At 40.9% G+C, this 15,986-nt stretch overlaps 1 protein-coding gene across 5 annotated transcripts in view; it reads left to right on the top strand.

The window, feature by feature from the left end:
• arid1b (AT-rich interactive domain 1B) overlaps positions 1-15,986 on the top strand; it is a 211,836-nt gene that overhangs the window by 102,391 nt on the left and 93,459 nt on the right. For all 5 annotated transcript variants that reach the window (XM_059023481.1, XM_034003330.3, XM_034003332.3 and 2 more), the window contains one exon: positions 10,568-10,811. In XM_059023481.1, the coding sequence (XP_058879464.1) occupies positions 10,568-10,811 (244 nt within the window). The remainder of the gene's footprint in view (positions 1-10,567; positions 10,812-15,986) is intronic.

Raw genomic sequence — 15,986 nt, 5'->3', positions numbered from 1 at the left:
AGCTGCATGAAGTGCTGTAAATGTGTAGGTTCTGTGTTTCCTCAGTTAAGAATGAGAAAGGGAATGGTACAGCTGCATGAAGTGCTGTAAATGGCAGGGTGTTACCCACCGTGCCTGGCTTGCTTCTATGTAAAGATGTTTGGCTGGTTTCAAATGCATGCGAGGACATTGCTATGACTGGCATGCTGTTAAAGGGCACTGCAAGAAGCTGATAAGCTTGCATTCCTTCTCTCAGCTTGCCACTTTAAAATCATTTTTGGCACAGTACTGTGCAGCTACTGAAATCATAAGACTTGAGAACACAGTGTCTCAGAACTGGCCGTCCTTTGGGATTCACAAAAGAAATGCCTTCTGTTTCATCAGCCAGTTTTGCCATTTGAAAAGGTATTCAATGTTCAATATAACATTTTCTCATAGCCCCATTTAACTGAGCTAAAAAGACATAATCCGTCCGTCTCTATCGGCACACGCGTGTTAAATACATGTAATTCTATTGTTGATTTGATGTTAGGAATAATCTGATAGCATTATACCTAGTGCTTCTTTTCTTGCAGACTGTAGCAGCCTGACAGAGTTCACGGCTCTCCTGCTGTGTGCTGCAGTGTAACCCTTTGGATTCACTGAGATCCCACAAGGTCTGACAGGGGAGGCACAAGCAGGTCCAGCACTGTGCAGCAGATAGAAAGCAGCTCATTGATTTTGCTGCTGCTGCTTCCAATTGAAGATAATGTGCACAACATTTCATTTGGATAACCACATACTGAAGATCAGAATACTGCGACTACTGCTACTAATATACTACTACTAATAATAATAATAATATAGCCCTTAAAGCATTGTGAAATGTAAAAGCAAATAGCATCTCAATGTATTCTGAATGCCCAAAGCACTTCTACAGTGAACGCAACCCTGAACCCATTCCCCCAGCAGGCATGCACAACACTATTATTACCCTTAATTAGCTGTGCTGTTGGATTATTTATGATGGTGAATAATTTATTCTACAGAAAGCTGCTATTATTTGGCCCTGTATTAGACATTACAGTAACAACCCCTCATTAGAAAATGCCTTGTCGTTTTAAGGTATGTCTTTCTGTCAGTGTGTATCCTGAAGATGTGTTCTTGGTTTTTAAATGTCGCTTTCCTGGATGATGCTGCCCTGCTCTTCAAGAGGTGAGGAATGTAGAGGCCTACTGTGGGGCCTGTCGCAGTAAACGCTCACCCTTACTGGACAGGATTGGAAACCTGTACTCCTCACTCTCGCATTCATTATTACCAGTCTGCAGGGCACAGCAGATAAAACTGATCGGGGGGGGGGGGGAATGCTTTTCAAGAAACAAATGTCTCCTGAATCACTTCCTCAAGGTAAATAGTCTTCACTAAAGCTTAAATAAAAATAATAAAATAATAAAAAAAAACAACATTGTTCTGTATATACAATAAATAGGTCTGTATAGGTAACACACAGCCACAGCTTTCCATTGGGGTCTTGAAATCCCGTGCTGAGTTTTAGGGTAACATTATACAGTATGCGTAAAAAAAAAAAAAATAAGTGAGGTAAAACTGACAAAATCTATTTTAAAAGCTCTTTTAATATTGTAGTAATATGAATGCATGTGATGAAAAATGATCCAGGATACTTAACTGAATTTAACAAGCTGCATCACTGCATCACTGCCTGTGTTCTGTGTTTCTCATCATATTATCTTGTGCTGGCAGGGAAGGGCAGGCTCTGTCTATACATGGATTTCAAAGCTGGAATAGCATGTCCTTAGAGCATTGTGAAAGCTGTCGGATGCAACAGGAGCAATAGCAGGGAGGTGTTGAAAGTGACCCTGAACTCACTAGAAATACTGATGTGAGAGAAAAAGATGTAGTTAATGTATCATGGAAATGTTTCATTGGAAATACTAGGATACATGTAAAATCAAATACAGCAGATGATTGATAAGATCAAGTATTGAATCAAATTGAATCTGAACCGCAGAGAATGCAACAAAAAACTGTAATATTTTGTCACAAGCAGCACTGTGTGTCCAGCCCTAGTCCGTGTTTGAAGAATGCATTGCTAGTGCTGGTTTGAAGAGTGCATTGCTCGTCCAGTTGAGGTTGTTATGTCTGTAGTTCTGTTATATTGTGCACAGTTCTGGTCACCTCGCTACAAAAAGGATATTGCCGCTCTAGAAAGAGTGCAGAGAAGATCGACAAGAATTATTTCTGGTTTAAAAGGCATGTCCTATGCGGACAGGCTAAAATAATTGCATATATTCAGTCTTGAACAAAGAAGACTATGCGGAGATCTGATTCCAGAATTCAAAATTCTAAAAGGTGTTGACAATGTTGACCCAGGGGACTTTTTTCGACCTGAAAAAAGGTTACAAGTGGAGATTAGATAAAGGGGCATTCAGAACAGAGAATAGGAGGCACTTTTTTTACACAGAGAATTGTGGGAGTCTGGAACCAACTCCCCAGTAATGTTGTTGAAGCTGACACTCTGGGATCCTTCAAGAAGCTGCTTGATGAGGTTCTGGGATCAATAAGCTACTAACAACCAAACGAGCAAGATGGGCCGAATGGCATCCTCTCATTTGTAAACTTTCTTATGTTCTGTTCTGTGCCTTGTCCCTCTTCCCAATATTATTCTGTGCAGTTTGAATTCAGCTGATCTTGTATTCTTTCAATTAGATGTCACATTCTGGGGCAGAGGTCTCACTTGGATAAACCTGTGAGAAACAGCATTGGAAAGCAGCCCTGGCGTGCTGATAATGAGAACTGACAGGGTGACCCTGCTGAGTTTATTCATGACCTTATACCTTTGTTAGCTCTTGTGAGAAATTCCTGACTTACCGTAACAGTATTGCTGGATAGTTTATTATTTATGACAAACATTGTGACTAGAAGTCTTATTCAAGATTAAAGACATTGAAAAAGACTGCTAGGGAAAATGTTTGTCATTGAATTTGTAATTTCTTTTCGTATTGTTTTATGTTTATAGTTAGGGCTGTGTTTTTTCCATGGTAAAAAATGGCTTGTTTCACAGCATTTCAGGGTCTAAAAATAGGTGTTTCAAGCTGCCAGGTTCCTTAATGCAGTGTAACTGGTAGTACGTCAATAGGCAAACGTTTTCTCTATTTATTTTTAAGTGATACAAAATCGGAATATTTAAATATGTATTCTTCAGTCATGCTGGACTATCGGAGGAATGAGTTCCATGTCCAGTTTGTGACCCAGGATTCTTGGATCTGTTTGTTCACTCTCTGTCTAGACAATGTGACAAGCAAGCATTTTGAGTTCACAGGACTGTTCTGAATGTCAAAACCCAGCGCGGGCACATACTGTACAGAGGGTCCTAATAATCCCATAATAGAATTGATGGTGAAATGCAGTATGGAACATGTGGATCACTTAACTGTGTAAATGGAACGTATAAGTACAATTTTAGTAATACTTTATATAAATCATATTAGATGCTCTGCTTTATAGAGCACTGATTCAATCAGTAACAGTCTAATATAACCAAGATTCAACAGGCCCTTTTACATCAACTGAAATCAAAATGGGGAGAAAACTGTCCAGAGTGACAATCACAATATTGATTTTGGCAGAGATACAAGACGTGGTTGTTTCAAGCTCAATAGAAGAATGTGCTCTACAGAATGCAGCGTCTAATGTGAGGAGAATGAAAGGGCATTAGAAGAATGTGCTCTACAGAATGCAGTGTTCAATGTGGGGAGAGTGAAAGGGCTACACATTATGAATTCATACAGTAAATGTTGCATGGAATTTGTAAAGGACTACTGATTATAAGGGGCTGGTCATTTTAAAAGTGGCTATTAGCACGTCAATCTTCTTATAACAATACATGCTACATGCTTCAGAAGCGAATCAACGGGCTGCTACAGGCTGCCCTTTGGGATTAGTTGACAGCAATTTGGAGATGCAACGTTGCACAGTGCAGTTTAAAGCAAGCAAACAAACTGGAATTCAGCCTCATGGAAGAAGAACAATAATCCTCAGTGTGTGATTGCTGTTGTAAATAGGTCTGTATAGGTAACACACAGCCACAGCAGTCAGGATCCTCAGTGTGTGATTGCTGTTGTAAATAGGTCTGTATAGGTAACACACAGCCACAGCAGTCAGGATCCTCAGTGTGTGATTGCTGTTGTAAATAGGTCTGTATAGGTAACACACAGCCACAGCAGTCAGGATCCTCAGTGTGTGATTGCTGTTGTAAATAGGTCTGTATAGGTAACACACAGCCACAGCAGTCAGGATCCTCAGTGTGTGATTGCTGTTGTAAATAGGTCTGTATAGGTAACACACAGCCACAGCAGTCAGGATCCTCAGTGTGTGATTGCTGTTGTAAATAGGTCTGTATAGGTAACACACAGCCACAGCAGTCAGGATCCTCAGTGTGTGATTGCTGTTGTAAATAGGTCTGTATAGGTAACACACAGCCACAGCAGTCAGGATCCTCAGTGTGTGATTGCTGTTGTAAATAGGTCTGTATAGGTAACACACAGCCACAGCAGTCAGGATCCTCAGTGTGTGATTGCTGTTGTAAATAGGTCTGTATAGGTAACACACAGCCACAGCAGTCAGGATCCTCAATGTGTGATTGCTGTTGTAAATAGGTCTGTATAGGTAACACACAGCCACAGCAGTCAGGATCCTCAGTGTGTGATTGCTGTTGTAAATAGGTCTGTATAGGTAACACACAGCCACAGCAGTCAGGATCCTCAGTGTGTGATTGTTGTTGTAAATAGGTCTGTATAGGTAACACACAGCCACAGCAGTCAGGATCCTCAGTGTGTGATTGCTGTTGTAAATAGGTCTGTATAGGTAACACACAGCCACAGCAGTCAGGATCCTCAGTGTGTGATTGCTGTTGTAAATAGGTCTGTATAGGTAACACACAGCCACAGCAGTCAGGATCCTCAGTGTGTGATTGCTGTTGTAAATAGGTCTGTATAGGTAACACACAGCCACAGCAGTCAGGATCCTCAGTGTGTGATTGCTGTTGTAAATAGGTCTGTATAGGTAACACACAGCCACAGCAGTCAGGATCCTCAATGTGTGATTGCTGTTGTAAATAGGTCTGTATGGGTAACACACAGCCACAGCAGTCAGGATCCTCAATGTGTGATTGCTGTTGTAAATAGGTCTGTATAGGTAACACACAGCCACAGCAGTCAGGATCCTCAGTGTGTGATTGCTGTTGTAAATAGGTCTGTATAGGAAACACACAGCCACAGCAGTCAGGATCCTCAGTGTGTGATTGCTGTTGTAAATAGGTCTGTATAGGTAACAGGTAAAAGTTTGTCTGAGCCCTCGTCTTGCATTTAATCCAGTGAGCTCTGTCTTGGAAAGTTTGGCTGAGCCCTCGTCATGTATTTAATCCAGTGAGCTCTGTCTTGGAAAGTTTGGCAGAGCCCTCATCATGCATTTAATCCATTGAGCTCTGTCATGGAAAGTTTGGCTGAGCCCTCGTCATGCATTTAATCCCTTGAGCTCTGTCTTGGAAAGTTTGGCTGAGCCCTCGTCTTTTATTTAATCCCTTGAGCTCTATCTTGGAAAGTTTGGCTGAGCCCTCGTCTTTTATTTAATCCTTTGAGCTCTATCTTGGAAAGTTTGGCTGAGCCCTCGTCTTTTATTTAATCCCTTGAGCTCTATCTTGGAAAGTTTGGCTGAGCCCTCGTCTTTTATTTAATCCCTTGAGCTCTGTCATGGAAAGTTTGGCTGAGCCCTCGTCTTTTATTTAATCCCTTGAGCTCTATCTTGGAAAGTTTGGCTGAGCCCTCGTCTTTTATTTAATCCCTTGAGCTCTATCTTGGAAAGTTTGGCTGAGCCCTCGTCTTTTATTTAATCCCTTGAGCTCTGTCTTGGAAAGTTTGGCAGAGCCCTCGTCATGTATTTAATCCAGTGAGCTCTGTCGTGGAAAGTTTGGCTGAGCCCTCGTCTTTTATTTAATCCCTTGAGCTGTATCTTGGAAAGTTTGGCTGAGCCCTCGTCTTTTATTTAATCCCTTGAGCTCTGTCTTGGAAAGTTTGGCTGAGCCCTCGTCATGTATTTAATCCAGTGAGCTCTGTCTTGGAAAGTTTGGCTGAGCCCTCGTCTTTTATTTAATCCAGTGAGCTCTGTCTTGGAAAGTTTGGCAGAGCCCTCGTCATGCATTTAATCCCTTGAGCTCTGTCGTGGAAAGTTTGGCTGAGCCCTCGTCTTTTATTTAATCCCTTGAGCTCTATCTTGGAAAGTTTGGCTGAGCCCTCGTCTTTTATTTAATCCCTTGAGCTCTATCTTGGAAAGTTTGGCTGAGCCCTCGTCATGTATTTAATCCAGTGAGCTCTGTCTTGGAAAGTTTGGCTGAGCCCTCGTCTTTTATTTAATCTCTTGAGCTCTGTCGTGGAAAGTTTGGCAGAGCCCTCGTCATGTATTTAATCCAGTGAGCTCTATCTTGGAAAGTTTGGCTGAGCCCTCGTCATGTATTTAATCCAGTGAGCTCTGTCTTGGAAAGTTTGGCTGAGCCCTCGTCTTTTATTTAATCCCTTGAGCTCTGTCGTGGAAAGTTTGGCAGAGCCCTCGTCATGTATTTAATCCAGTGAGCTCTGTCTTGGAAAGTTTGGCTGAGCCCTCGTCTTGCATTTAATCCAGTGAGCTCTGTCTTGGAAAGTTTGGCAGAGCCCTTGTCTTTTATTTAATCCCTTGAGCTCTGTCTTGGAAAGTTTGGCAGAGCCCTCGTCATGTATTTAATCCAGTGAGCTCTATCTTGGAAAGTTTGGCTGAGCCCTCGTCATGCATTTAATCCAGTGACCTCTGTCTTGGAAAGTTTGGCTGAGCCCTCGTCATGCATTTAATCCATTGAGCTCTGTCGTGGAAAGTTTGGCTGAGCCCTCGTCATGCATTTAATCCAGTGAGCTCTATCTTGGAAAGTTTGGCTGAGCCCTCGTCTTTTATTTAATCCCTTGAGCTCTGTCTTGGAAAGTTTGGCTGAGCCCTCGTCATGTATTTAATCCAGTGAGCTCTGTCTTGGAAAGTTTGGCTGAGCCCTCGTCATGCATTTAATCCAGTGACCTCTGTCTTGGAAAGTTTGGCTGAGCCCTCCATTGAGCTCTGTCGTGGAAAGTTTGGCTGAGCCCTCGTCATGCATTTAATCCAGTGAGCTCTGTCGTGGAAAGTTTGGCTGAGCCCTCGTCTTTTATTTAATCCAGTGAGCTCTGTCTTGGAAAGTTTGGCTGAGCCCTCGTCTTTCATTTAATCCCTTGAGCTCTATCTTGGAAAGTTTGGCTGAGCCCTCGTCTTGCATTTAATCCAGTGACCTCTGTCTTGGAAAGTTTGGCTGAGCCCTCGTCATGCATTTAATCCAGTGACCTCTGTCTTGGAAAGTTTGGCTGAGCCCTCGTCATGCATTTAATCCATTGAGCTCTGTCGTGGAAAGTTTGGCTGAGCCCTCGTCATGCATTTAATCCAGTGAGCTCTGTCGTGGAAAGTTTGGCTGATCCCTCGTCATGCATTTAATCCAGTGAGCTCTGTCTTGGAAAGTTTGGCAGAGCCCTCGTCATGCTTTCATGTTATCGTTCACTTCATACTCGTTTCATGTGAGCTCATCTCTTTACAATCTAGACCGTCAAGTCTTGAGCTGGCTGCACTCTGATTAACATATTATACTAGATTGCACACTTATCTGTGTGTGGCTGAACTGAGCCAGCTTCACTTTTAAATATGAGGCAGTGATTACTTTCACTGAGAGCTGGCCTGCATTAGAAATCCTTGTTTGTTTAAGCCACATTTCCATTTGCAGGTGTTTACAAACAGCAAGGAAGCTGCACTCGTGTTGTATTTCATGTACTGAAGTTCCTTCCCTGAGTGTGCAAATTAGCAGAGCGTAGGTCAGTTTATGCGGGAAGCCAGCTGAGGCAGTTTGCTGTGTAATTGAAACGTGTCTGTGTTGGTTTTCTTTTGACGTTGCAGAGTACATTGAGCTGCTGTAGAGAGCGTGTGTGTTTGTGTGTTTGACACCTCAGTGGTTTATGAATGAGACACTACGTCAGATTTGTGTGTGGAAATCCCTGGCAGGCATGCAATTCAGGAATTAGTGAACCGAGAGTTTGTGATCTGCCCTGATGGGAAGTAGAAAAAGAAATGCATTCCAAGCTCTGCTCTCCTCTGGCACAAGAGAAAGTGTTCTAATTCAGCAGGATGCTTCAGTGTTGCCTTGAGATATATTCATCTCTGAAGCAGGAATCCATTTCTCCATCACTGACACCTACTTATTACTTTGTGTTGTTTTTACCTTGAGGCCACTATTAACGTTCACTGCATCCTCTTGAGTTCCTGTTGGACAACAATAGTCACAGCAGGATGCAACAGTTATCAAATGGATGGCATCTGGAGTTTCTTTCATGTGGAGCTGAGCACTCAATAGAGCATCGCTGTACTGTACAGCTTGCCAGCTCTTTATAACCCGATAGCAACCGAATCTACAAACTTATAATACATCTTCTGCTTTTAGTGCTATAAATCATGCTTCAGCAGCAATCTTAGATTCATAGCGCCCTACACACCAGCAAGTCCAAATAGAAACTGCAGTTCTCCATGTAGCTGAAAAGCTCACTTTATGCTGTTTCAGATGTGGTGACTGTGCTGTACTTCCTCAGTGACTGGCAGGATAGCTGTCTCTTGATGTGGCATGAAAGTGAACCTTATTATGACTGGCAAGCAGAAGCAGACAGATACGTACTGTAGAGCTGTGGCTGTAGCATTGCAACAATAAATGCAGAGAGATTCAGTGCCCAGGATTGCCTATTGCTATAAATTACAGTAGAACCAAAATAAAGGGATTCATTCTCTGTCAGAGGCGGGCGCACTGCTGTCAGCTTGAGAAGCATGTCAGAATAGAGCATGGTGCTGGATTTATGGATCCCTTTTGCCAAAACAAGTTTGTCCCTGTCACCAGAAAAGGTCCCTGACCTTGTGTTTGCGTTAATATAAATGAATGGTTCTGTATCATTAATTATGCCAGCTGGTTGCGTGGAAAATTTTACCTTGTCGTGACAGCACAATTGTACTTTCTGTTGGCAGCCAGCTGAGCTGCTTCTGAATTGAGGCCAGCTTGGATAGGAGGTTTGGCACAGAGTTCTGTATGCGCTAGTCCATGCCCTCCAGAAATATAAGGCTTCTTAACCCCTTTGCTGCTGAAATTATCATCTACGTTATTTCTTTCAAAATCCACTTTTACCCCAAGAAGGAACATTTGTACTGTAGTCTTCCTCATTTACTGTAGCTACTCTCCCCATATATTGAACAGCATAGCTCTAGCCTTCCTTAATCTCGGTAGACGAAACAAAACCTAAACAATGTACTTAAACATGTGGTGTCTGCTGCAGAAGCGTCAGGCAGACAATGTGAGGATCCCCAAGCTTCCTGTTTAAAACAATATGCCAGTACCTTAATGCAGCACTGTTTATGACAGTGTAATGCATCAGTACAGCTTTTCAATTTGTTGGCTGCTGTTTCCAGAAGTATCTTCCTTTGCCGTTCTTAACGGAACCCAAAGGCCACATCCAACAAGTTGACATAAGTGTAGAAAGACGGGCCAGCAGAGAGAATTCCACTACTGAGTTTAAGATTTAAGTCAGTTCTTAATTCCAACACACATACATACACCTACCTACCTACCTTAATGTTAGGGTTAGGACCACAGAAGAATTGCATTTAGGGCAATTAATTTCATTTTTCAAGCCTCGATGTTGAAAAAAAAGTATTACCTTTAGAGTTTCAGCAGCAATCTCACTCCCGTCGAAATGCTCCCTGTATCGGTGGCCATTCGGAAAACAACACACGGGATAAGTTGCAAGCGGTGTGGTACAGTGTTCGAGAACAAGCAGCGGCTCAAAGAGAACGTTTCATGTGTTTGAAAGAATGTAACACAGTTTCTCTCATGGCCCGTCTTCCTGCACCTATGCCAGCAAGTCTTTATACAACAGAAAATACATATGATGCTATGACGGGGTACACTCCGCCCCTGTATTTTTATTTGTATTTTTATATATATTTGTATTTATGATGGCGAAAAAGCTGTGTTTTATTGTTTGTTTTTAATTAAAACCCGTGAGAATGTGGCTGGAGCCTCAACAAGGTAATTGTTTTATCGATGATTAATTAAGGCTCCAGCCCTTCTCTTCAGTGATGACAGTAAGGTAATACTCTGCCCCTTCTCTTCAGTGATGACAGTAAGGTAATACTCTGCCCCTTCTCTTCAGTGATGACAGTAAGGTAATACTCTGCCCCTTCTCTTCAGTGATGACAGTAAGGTAATACTCTGCCCCTTCTCTTCAGTGATGACAGTAAGGTAATACTCTGCCCCTTCTCTTCAGTGATGACAGTAAGGTAATACTCTGCCCCTTCTCTTCAGTGATGACAGTAAGGTAATACTCTGTCCCTTCTCTCCAGTGATGACAGTAAGGTAATACTCTGCCCCTTCTCTTCAGTGATGACAGTAAGGTAATACTCTACACCTTCTCTTCAGTGATGACAGTAAGGTAATACTCTTTCTCGCTCTGTTTTCCAGGACCTGTCTGGTTCCATCGATGACTTGCCCACAGGAACCGAAGCTGCTCTGAGCTCTGCTGTCAGTACCTCGGGCTCCACAAGCAGTCAGGGGGAGCAGAGCAACCCGGCGCAGTCTCCCTTCTCTCCCCATGCCTCCCCTCACCTCTCCAGCATGCGCAGCGGGCCCTCCCCCTCGCCCGTGGGCTCTCCCGTCGGGAGCAACCAGTCCAGGTCTGGTCCCATCTCCCCTGCGAGTATTCCAGGTACGCTCTCCCCTTGGGCTTACAGCTGAACACTCGCAAACTACTGTATAGCTGCCAAGGCAAAAAAACTAATGAAACAGTTACTCAGATACAAGCAAGTTCTAGATGAGTAAGACGCATATCTTCCACAAAGGAAAAAACCAAATGAAATAGTTACTCAGATACAAGCAAGTAATTTTCATGTTTTTAATTGGTCAGTAACAGCTGCATATTGCTTTGCATTTCCATTCATCCTTCATGTTTTTAATTGATCAGTAACAGCTGCCTATTGCTTTGTATTTCCACTGGTCCTTCATGTTTTTAATTGATCAGTAACAGCTGCATATTGCTTTGTATTTCCACTGGTCCTTCATGTTTTTAATTGATCAGTAACAGCTGCATATTGCTTTGTATTTCCATTCATCCTTCATGTTTTTAATTGATCAGTAACAGCTGCCTATTGCTTTGTATTTCCACTGGTCCTTCATGTTTTTAATTGATCAGTAACAGCTGCATATTGCTTTGTATTTCCACTGGTCCTTCATGTTTTTAATTGATCAGTAACAGCTGCATATTGCTTTGTATTTCCACTGGTCCTTCATGTTTTTAATTGATCAGTAACAGCTGCATATTGCTTTGTATTTCCATTCATCCTTCATGTTTTTAATTGATCAGTAACAGCTGCATATTGCTTTGTATTTCCACTGGTCCTTCATGTTTTTTCAGAGCAGTAATAGTGCTCCTTCTGTTTATAAAATGCTTAAAAATTGATTGGGTGGTTGCAGGGCAGAGCAGATCCCAAGCAATAGGCAGTCTGGGCGATTCCAGTGCCTTTACAGGTTAAACAGCATTAATACTTCAACACAGTAATACAGGTATGGTTATCACATACTCCAGCCCTTAGGCTAGACATGCAAACCGCTAAAGCGCCCACCGCTAAATCCTAAAACATCCAATATATCACTCTCCAAAGCTAAAATCTAAGTCCTATACCTTATAGCAATGCATCAATATAAATGAGATAACATTCAAAATTGTAGTTGTAGAATACAATGTAAAAACAAGAGCCGTCTTCAAAGACAGAATTGAATGTGAGCTCATGGTTCACTATCTTCCACCCCTCCTTTCCCTAAAAATTAGGTGAACTGGAGTTCACAGGGTCCTTGCTACCAAGTATAATACAGATATAAGAACATAAGAAAGTTTCCAAACGAGAGGAGGCCATTCGGCCCATCTTGCTCATTTGGTTGTTAGTAGCTTACTGATCCCAGAATCTCATCAAGCAGCTTCTTGAAGGATCCCAGGGTGTCAGCTTCAACAACATTACTATTTTCTGTACTGAATGCCCCTTTATCTAATCACCATTTGTGACCCCTGGCCCTTGTTTCTTTTTTCAGGTCGAAAAAGTCCCCTGGGTTGACATTGTCAATACCTTTAAGAATTTCAAATGCTTGAATCCGATCGCCATGTAGTCTTCTTTGTTCAGGACTGAATTGATTCAATTATTTTAGTCTGTCTGCATATGACAAGCCTTTTAAAACCGTGATAATTCTGGTCGCTCTTCTTTGCACTCTTTCTAAAGCAGCAATATCCTTTTTGTAACGAGGTGACCAGAACTGAACACAATATTCTAGATGAAGTCTTACTAATGCATTCTAAAGTTTTAACATTACTTCCCTTGATTTAAATTCAACACTTTTCACAATATATCCAAGCATCTTGTTGGCCTTTTTTATAGCTTCCCCACATTGTCTAGATGAAGACATTTCTGAGTCAACATAAACTCCTAGGTCTTTTTCATAAATTCCTTCTTCAATTTCAGTATCTCCCATATGATATTTATAATGCACATTTTTATTGCCTGCGTGCAGTACCTTACACTTTACTCTATTAAATGTAATTTGCCATGTGTCTGCCCAGTTCTGAATGCTGTCTAGATCATTTTGAATGACCTTTGCTGCTGCAACAGTGTTTGCCACTCCTCCTATTTTTGTGTCGTCTGCAAATTTAACAAGTTTGCTTACTATACCAGAATCTAAATCATTAATGTAGATTAGGAATAGGAGAGGACCTAATACTGATCCCTGTGGTACACCACTGGTTACCTCGCTCCATTTTGAGGTTTCTCCTCTAATCAGTACTTTCTGTTTTCTACATGTTAACCACTCCCTAATCCATGTGCATGCATTTCCTTGAATCCCTACTGCGTTCAGTTTGAGAATGAATCTTTTATGCAGGACTTTGTCAAAAGCTTTCTGGAAATCTAAATAAACCATGTCGTATGCTTTGCAATTATCCATTGTCGATGTTGCATCCTCAAAAAAATCAAGCAGGTTAGTTAGACACGATCTCTCTTTCCTAAAACCATGCTGACTGTCTCCCAGGATACTGTTACCATATAGGTAATTTTCCATTTTGGATCTTATTATAGTTTCCATAAGTTTACATATAATAGAAGTCAGGCTTTGTCTCCCTTTTTGTGGATCGGTATTACATTTGCAATTTTCCAGTCTGTCGGTACAACCCCTGTGTCAAGAGACTGTTGCATGATCTTGGTTAGCGGTTTGTAAATAACTTCTTTTGTTTGAGTACTTTGTGAGGAGCTCATCCGGCTCAGGGGATTTGTATACATGAGAGAGATGTTTGTTTAATACATAACAACAGCTTGTACAAGTATATGTGTGTGTGTGTATATATATATATATATACATACATTCACCTCCAAAATTATTGTTACCCTTGATAAAGATGAGCAGAAAAGGCTGTATAAAATAAACAACACAGGTAATGAGCTATATTTTGTGCTCAAATACAATTCTAATACAATTGCTCAGAGAAAAAAAAATTATTAACAAGTAATACATTTTTGTCTCAAAAAGATAGGTATCAGAATTATTGGCACCCCTAAAGATTCTTATAAATAAAATCAAACAAAATTAAATCTGCATTAACATTCTACTTCTTTAAGTTCATCTCGGTCTTAAGGAACTGTATTGTGGCCTTCCATGGCTTCCTGTTTCACTGGGGTATAAAAATGAGGTAACACGCATAGAAATCCATTTGTCATCCATCACCATGGGGAAAGGCAAAGAACTCACAAATGAAAAGAGACAAATGGTTGTTGACCTTCATAAATCAGGCAATGGGTACAAAACAATAGCTAAAAAACTAAATATACCACTTACCACTATTAGGGCAATAATTAAGAAGTTCAAAACCACTGAAACAGTGGTAAACTTGCCTGGTAGAGGACGCAAGTGTATCTTGCCCCCGCGCACAGTGAGGCAGATGGTTCGGGAGGCAAAGGGAAATCCAAGGGCCCCAGTTGGAGAATTACAGAATTTGGTTGCATCTTGGGGTCACCAAGTCTCCAAATCTACAATAGACGCCACCTCCATGCCAATAGGCTATTTGGAAGGGTTGCCAGAAAAAAGCCTTTTTTGAGAGCAACCAACAAACGTAAGTGCCTGGAGTTTGCTAAACGGCATTGGCACTTCGATTGGAACCGGGTGCTATGGTCAGATGAGATGAGATGAAAATAAAGCTCTTTGGCCACGCACACCAGTGGTGGGTTTGGCGTCGAAAGAAGGATGCGTGTAAAATATGGTGGTGGATCTTTGATGTTATGGGGCTGTTTTGCTTCCACTGGTCCTGGGGCCCTTGTTAAGGTCAACAGCATCATGAACTCTACCCAGTACCAGGACATTTTAGCCAAAAACCTGGTTGCCTCTGCCAGGAGGCTGAAACTTGGCCGCAAGTGGATCTTCCAGCAAGACAATGACCCCAAGCACACATCAAAATCCACAAAGAAATGGTTAATTAACCACAAAATCAACATTTTGCAATGGCCATCTCAGTCTCCGGACTTGAGCCCCATTGAAAACCTGTGGTTTCAATTGAAGAGGGCAGTCCATAAGCGCAGACTGAAGGATATCAAGGATGTGGAAAGATTCTGTATGGAGGAATGGTCTAAGATCCCTCCAATCTCATTAAACATTATAGAAAAAGACTCAGTGCCATTATCCTTGCAAGGGGAGGGTGCACAAAGTACTGAAAATAAGGGGGACAATAATTGTGACACATTTTCTTTTGGAAATAAATTTATAGTTTGAGAAATGTGTAATTTTGGTTGATTCCATTGAATATCATTAATAAAGTCAAATATATTCCACATGTTGGAAAATTACAATATAGCTCAGTACTGGTATTATTTATTGTATACAGCCTTTTTTGCTCATCTTTATCAAGGGTGCCAATAATTTTGGAGATGACTGTATGTATATATATATATATATATATATATATATATATATATATAATTATTATTATTGTTATTATTATTTATTTCTTAGCAGACGCCCTTATCCAGGGCGACTTACAATCGCAAGCAAATACAAATACATTCAAGTGTTACAATACAATTCATACAATAAGAGCAAGAAATACAATAATTTTTTCAAGTGTGACAAACCACAATTCAATAATACAGCAGATAATAGGATATGATTAAATAGTGATAGTTATATCAGGATATGATTAAGTACAAAATACTACAGGTAAAACACTTGGCAGATTACAATATTCTGAAGTACAGGATTAAATGCAGTAAAATAGGGGGCAGATAAGAGCAAAATAAAGCATATTTAAATGAAGGGTGATAGTGTCCCAGGATACAACAGAGGAGTTCTACAGGTGCTGTTATATATATATATATATATATATATATATATATATATATATATATATATATATATATATATATATGTGGATATAGAGAATACATATAGAGAGATGTTTTCCAATACACAACACCCACTCTGTTTAATCATTCTAACCCGGGTTTAAAATATATTTCCCTCAATAGGTTGGATTTGCTTCATGTATAGATGTGTTTTAACAAAGACTGTAGGGGTTTATCATTGAGCTTTTGAATAAAGCCACTAAGCATGCAGTAGCCAGTCTAGTTATTTTCATTCAAATTCAGGCGATAATGAACATGTTAAATATAATAGTCTCATATTCTTGGACTAAGCCTGACCTTTCTCCATTTCTAAAAAATCCCCTGTGCAAGCAGTTTTCAGACACCCTGTTTGCCTGCCAAGGCTAGTTTTTTAATTCATATGAAACTCTGCTGTCAGCGCTTTCCCAAATTCCCCACATGAAGTCATGCTTTGGCCGGTTTCAAAAGATGCCTCG

This window comes from Acipenser ruthenus, chromosome 5 (genome assembly GCF_902713425.1).
Source record: "Acipenser ruthenus chromosome 5, fAciRut3.2 maternal haplotype, whole genome shotgun sequence".
Taxonomy (NCBI): domain Eukaryota; kingdom Metazoa; phylum Chordata; class Actinopteri; order Acipenseriformes; family Acipenseridae; genus Acipenser; species Acipenser ruthenus.
Note: the sequence above shows the minus strand (reverse complement) of the source record. Positions and strands in the feature narration are given on the sequence as shown.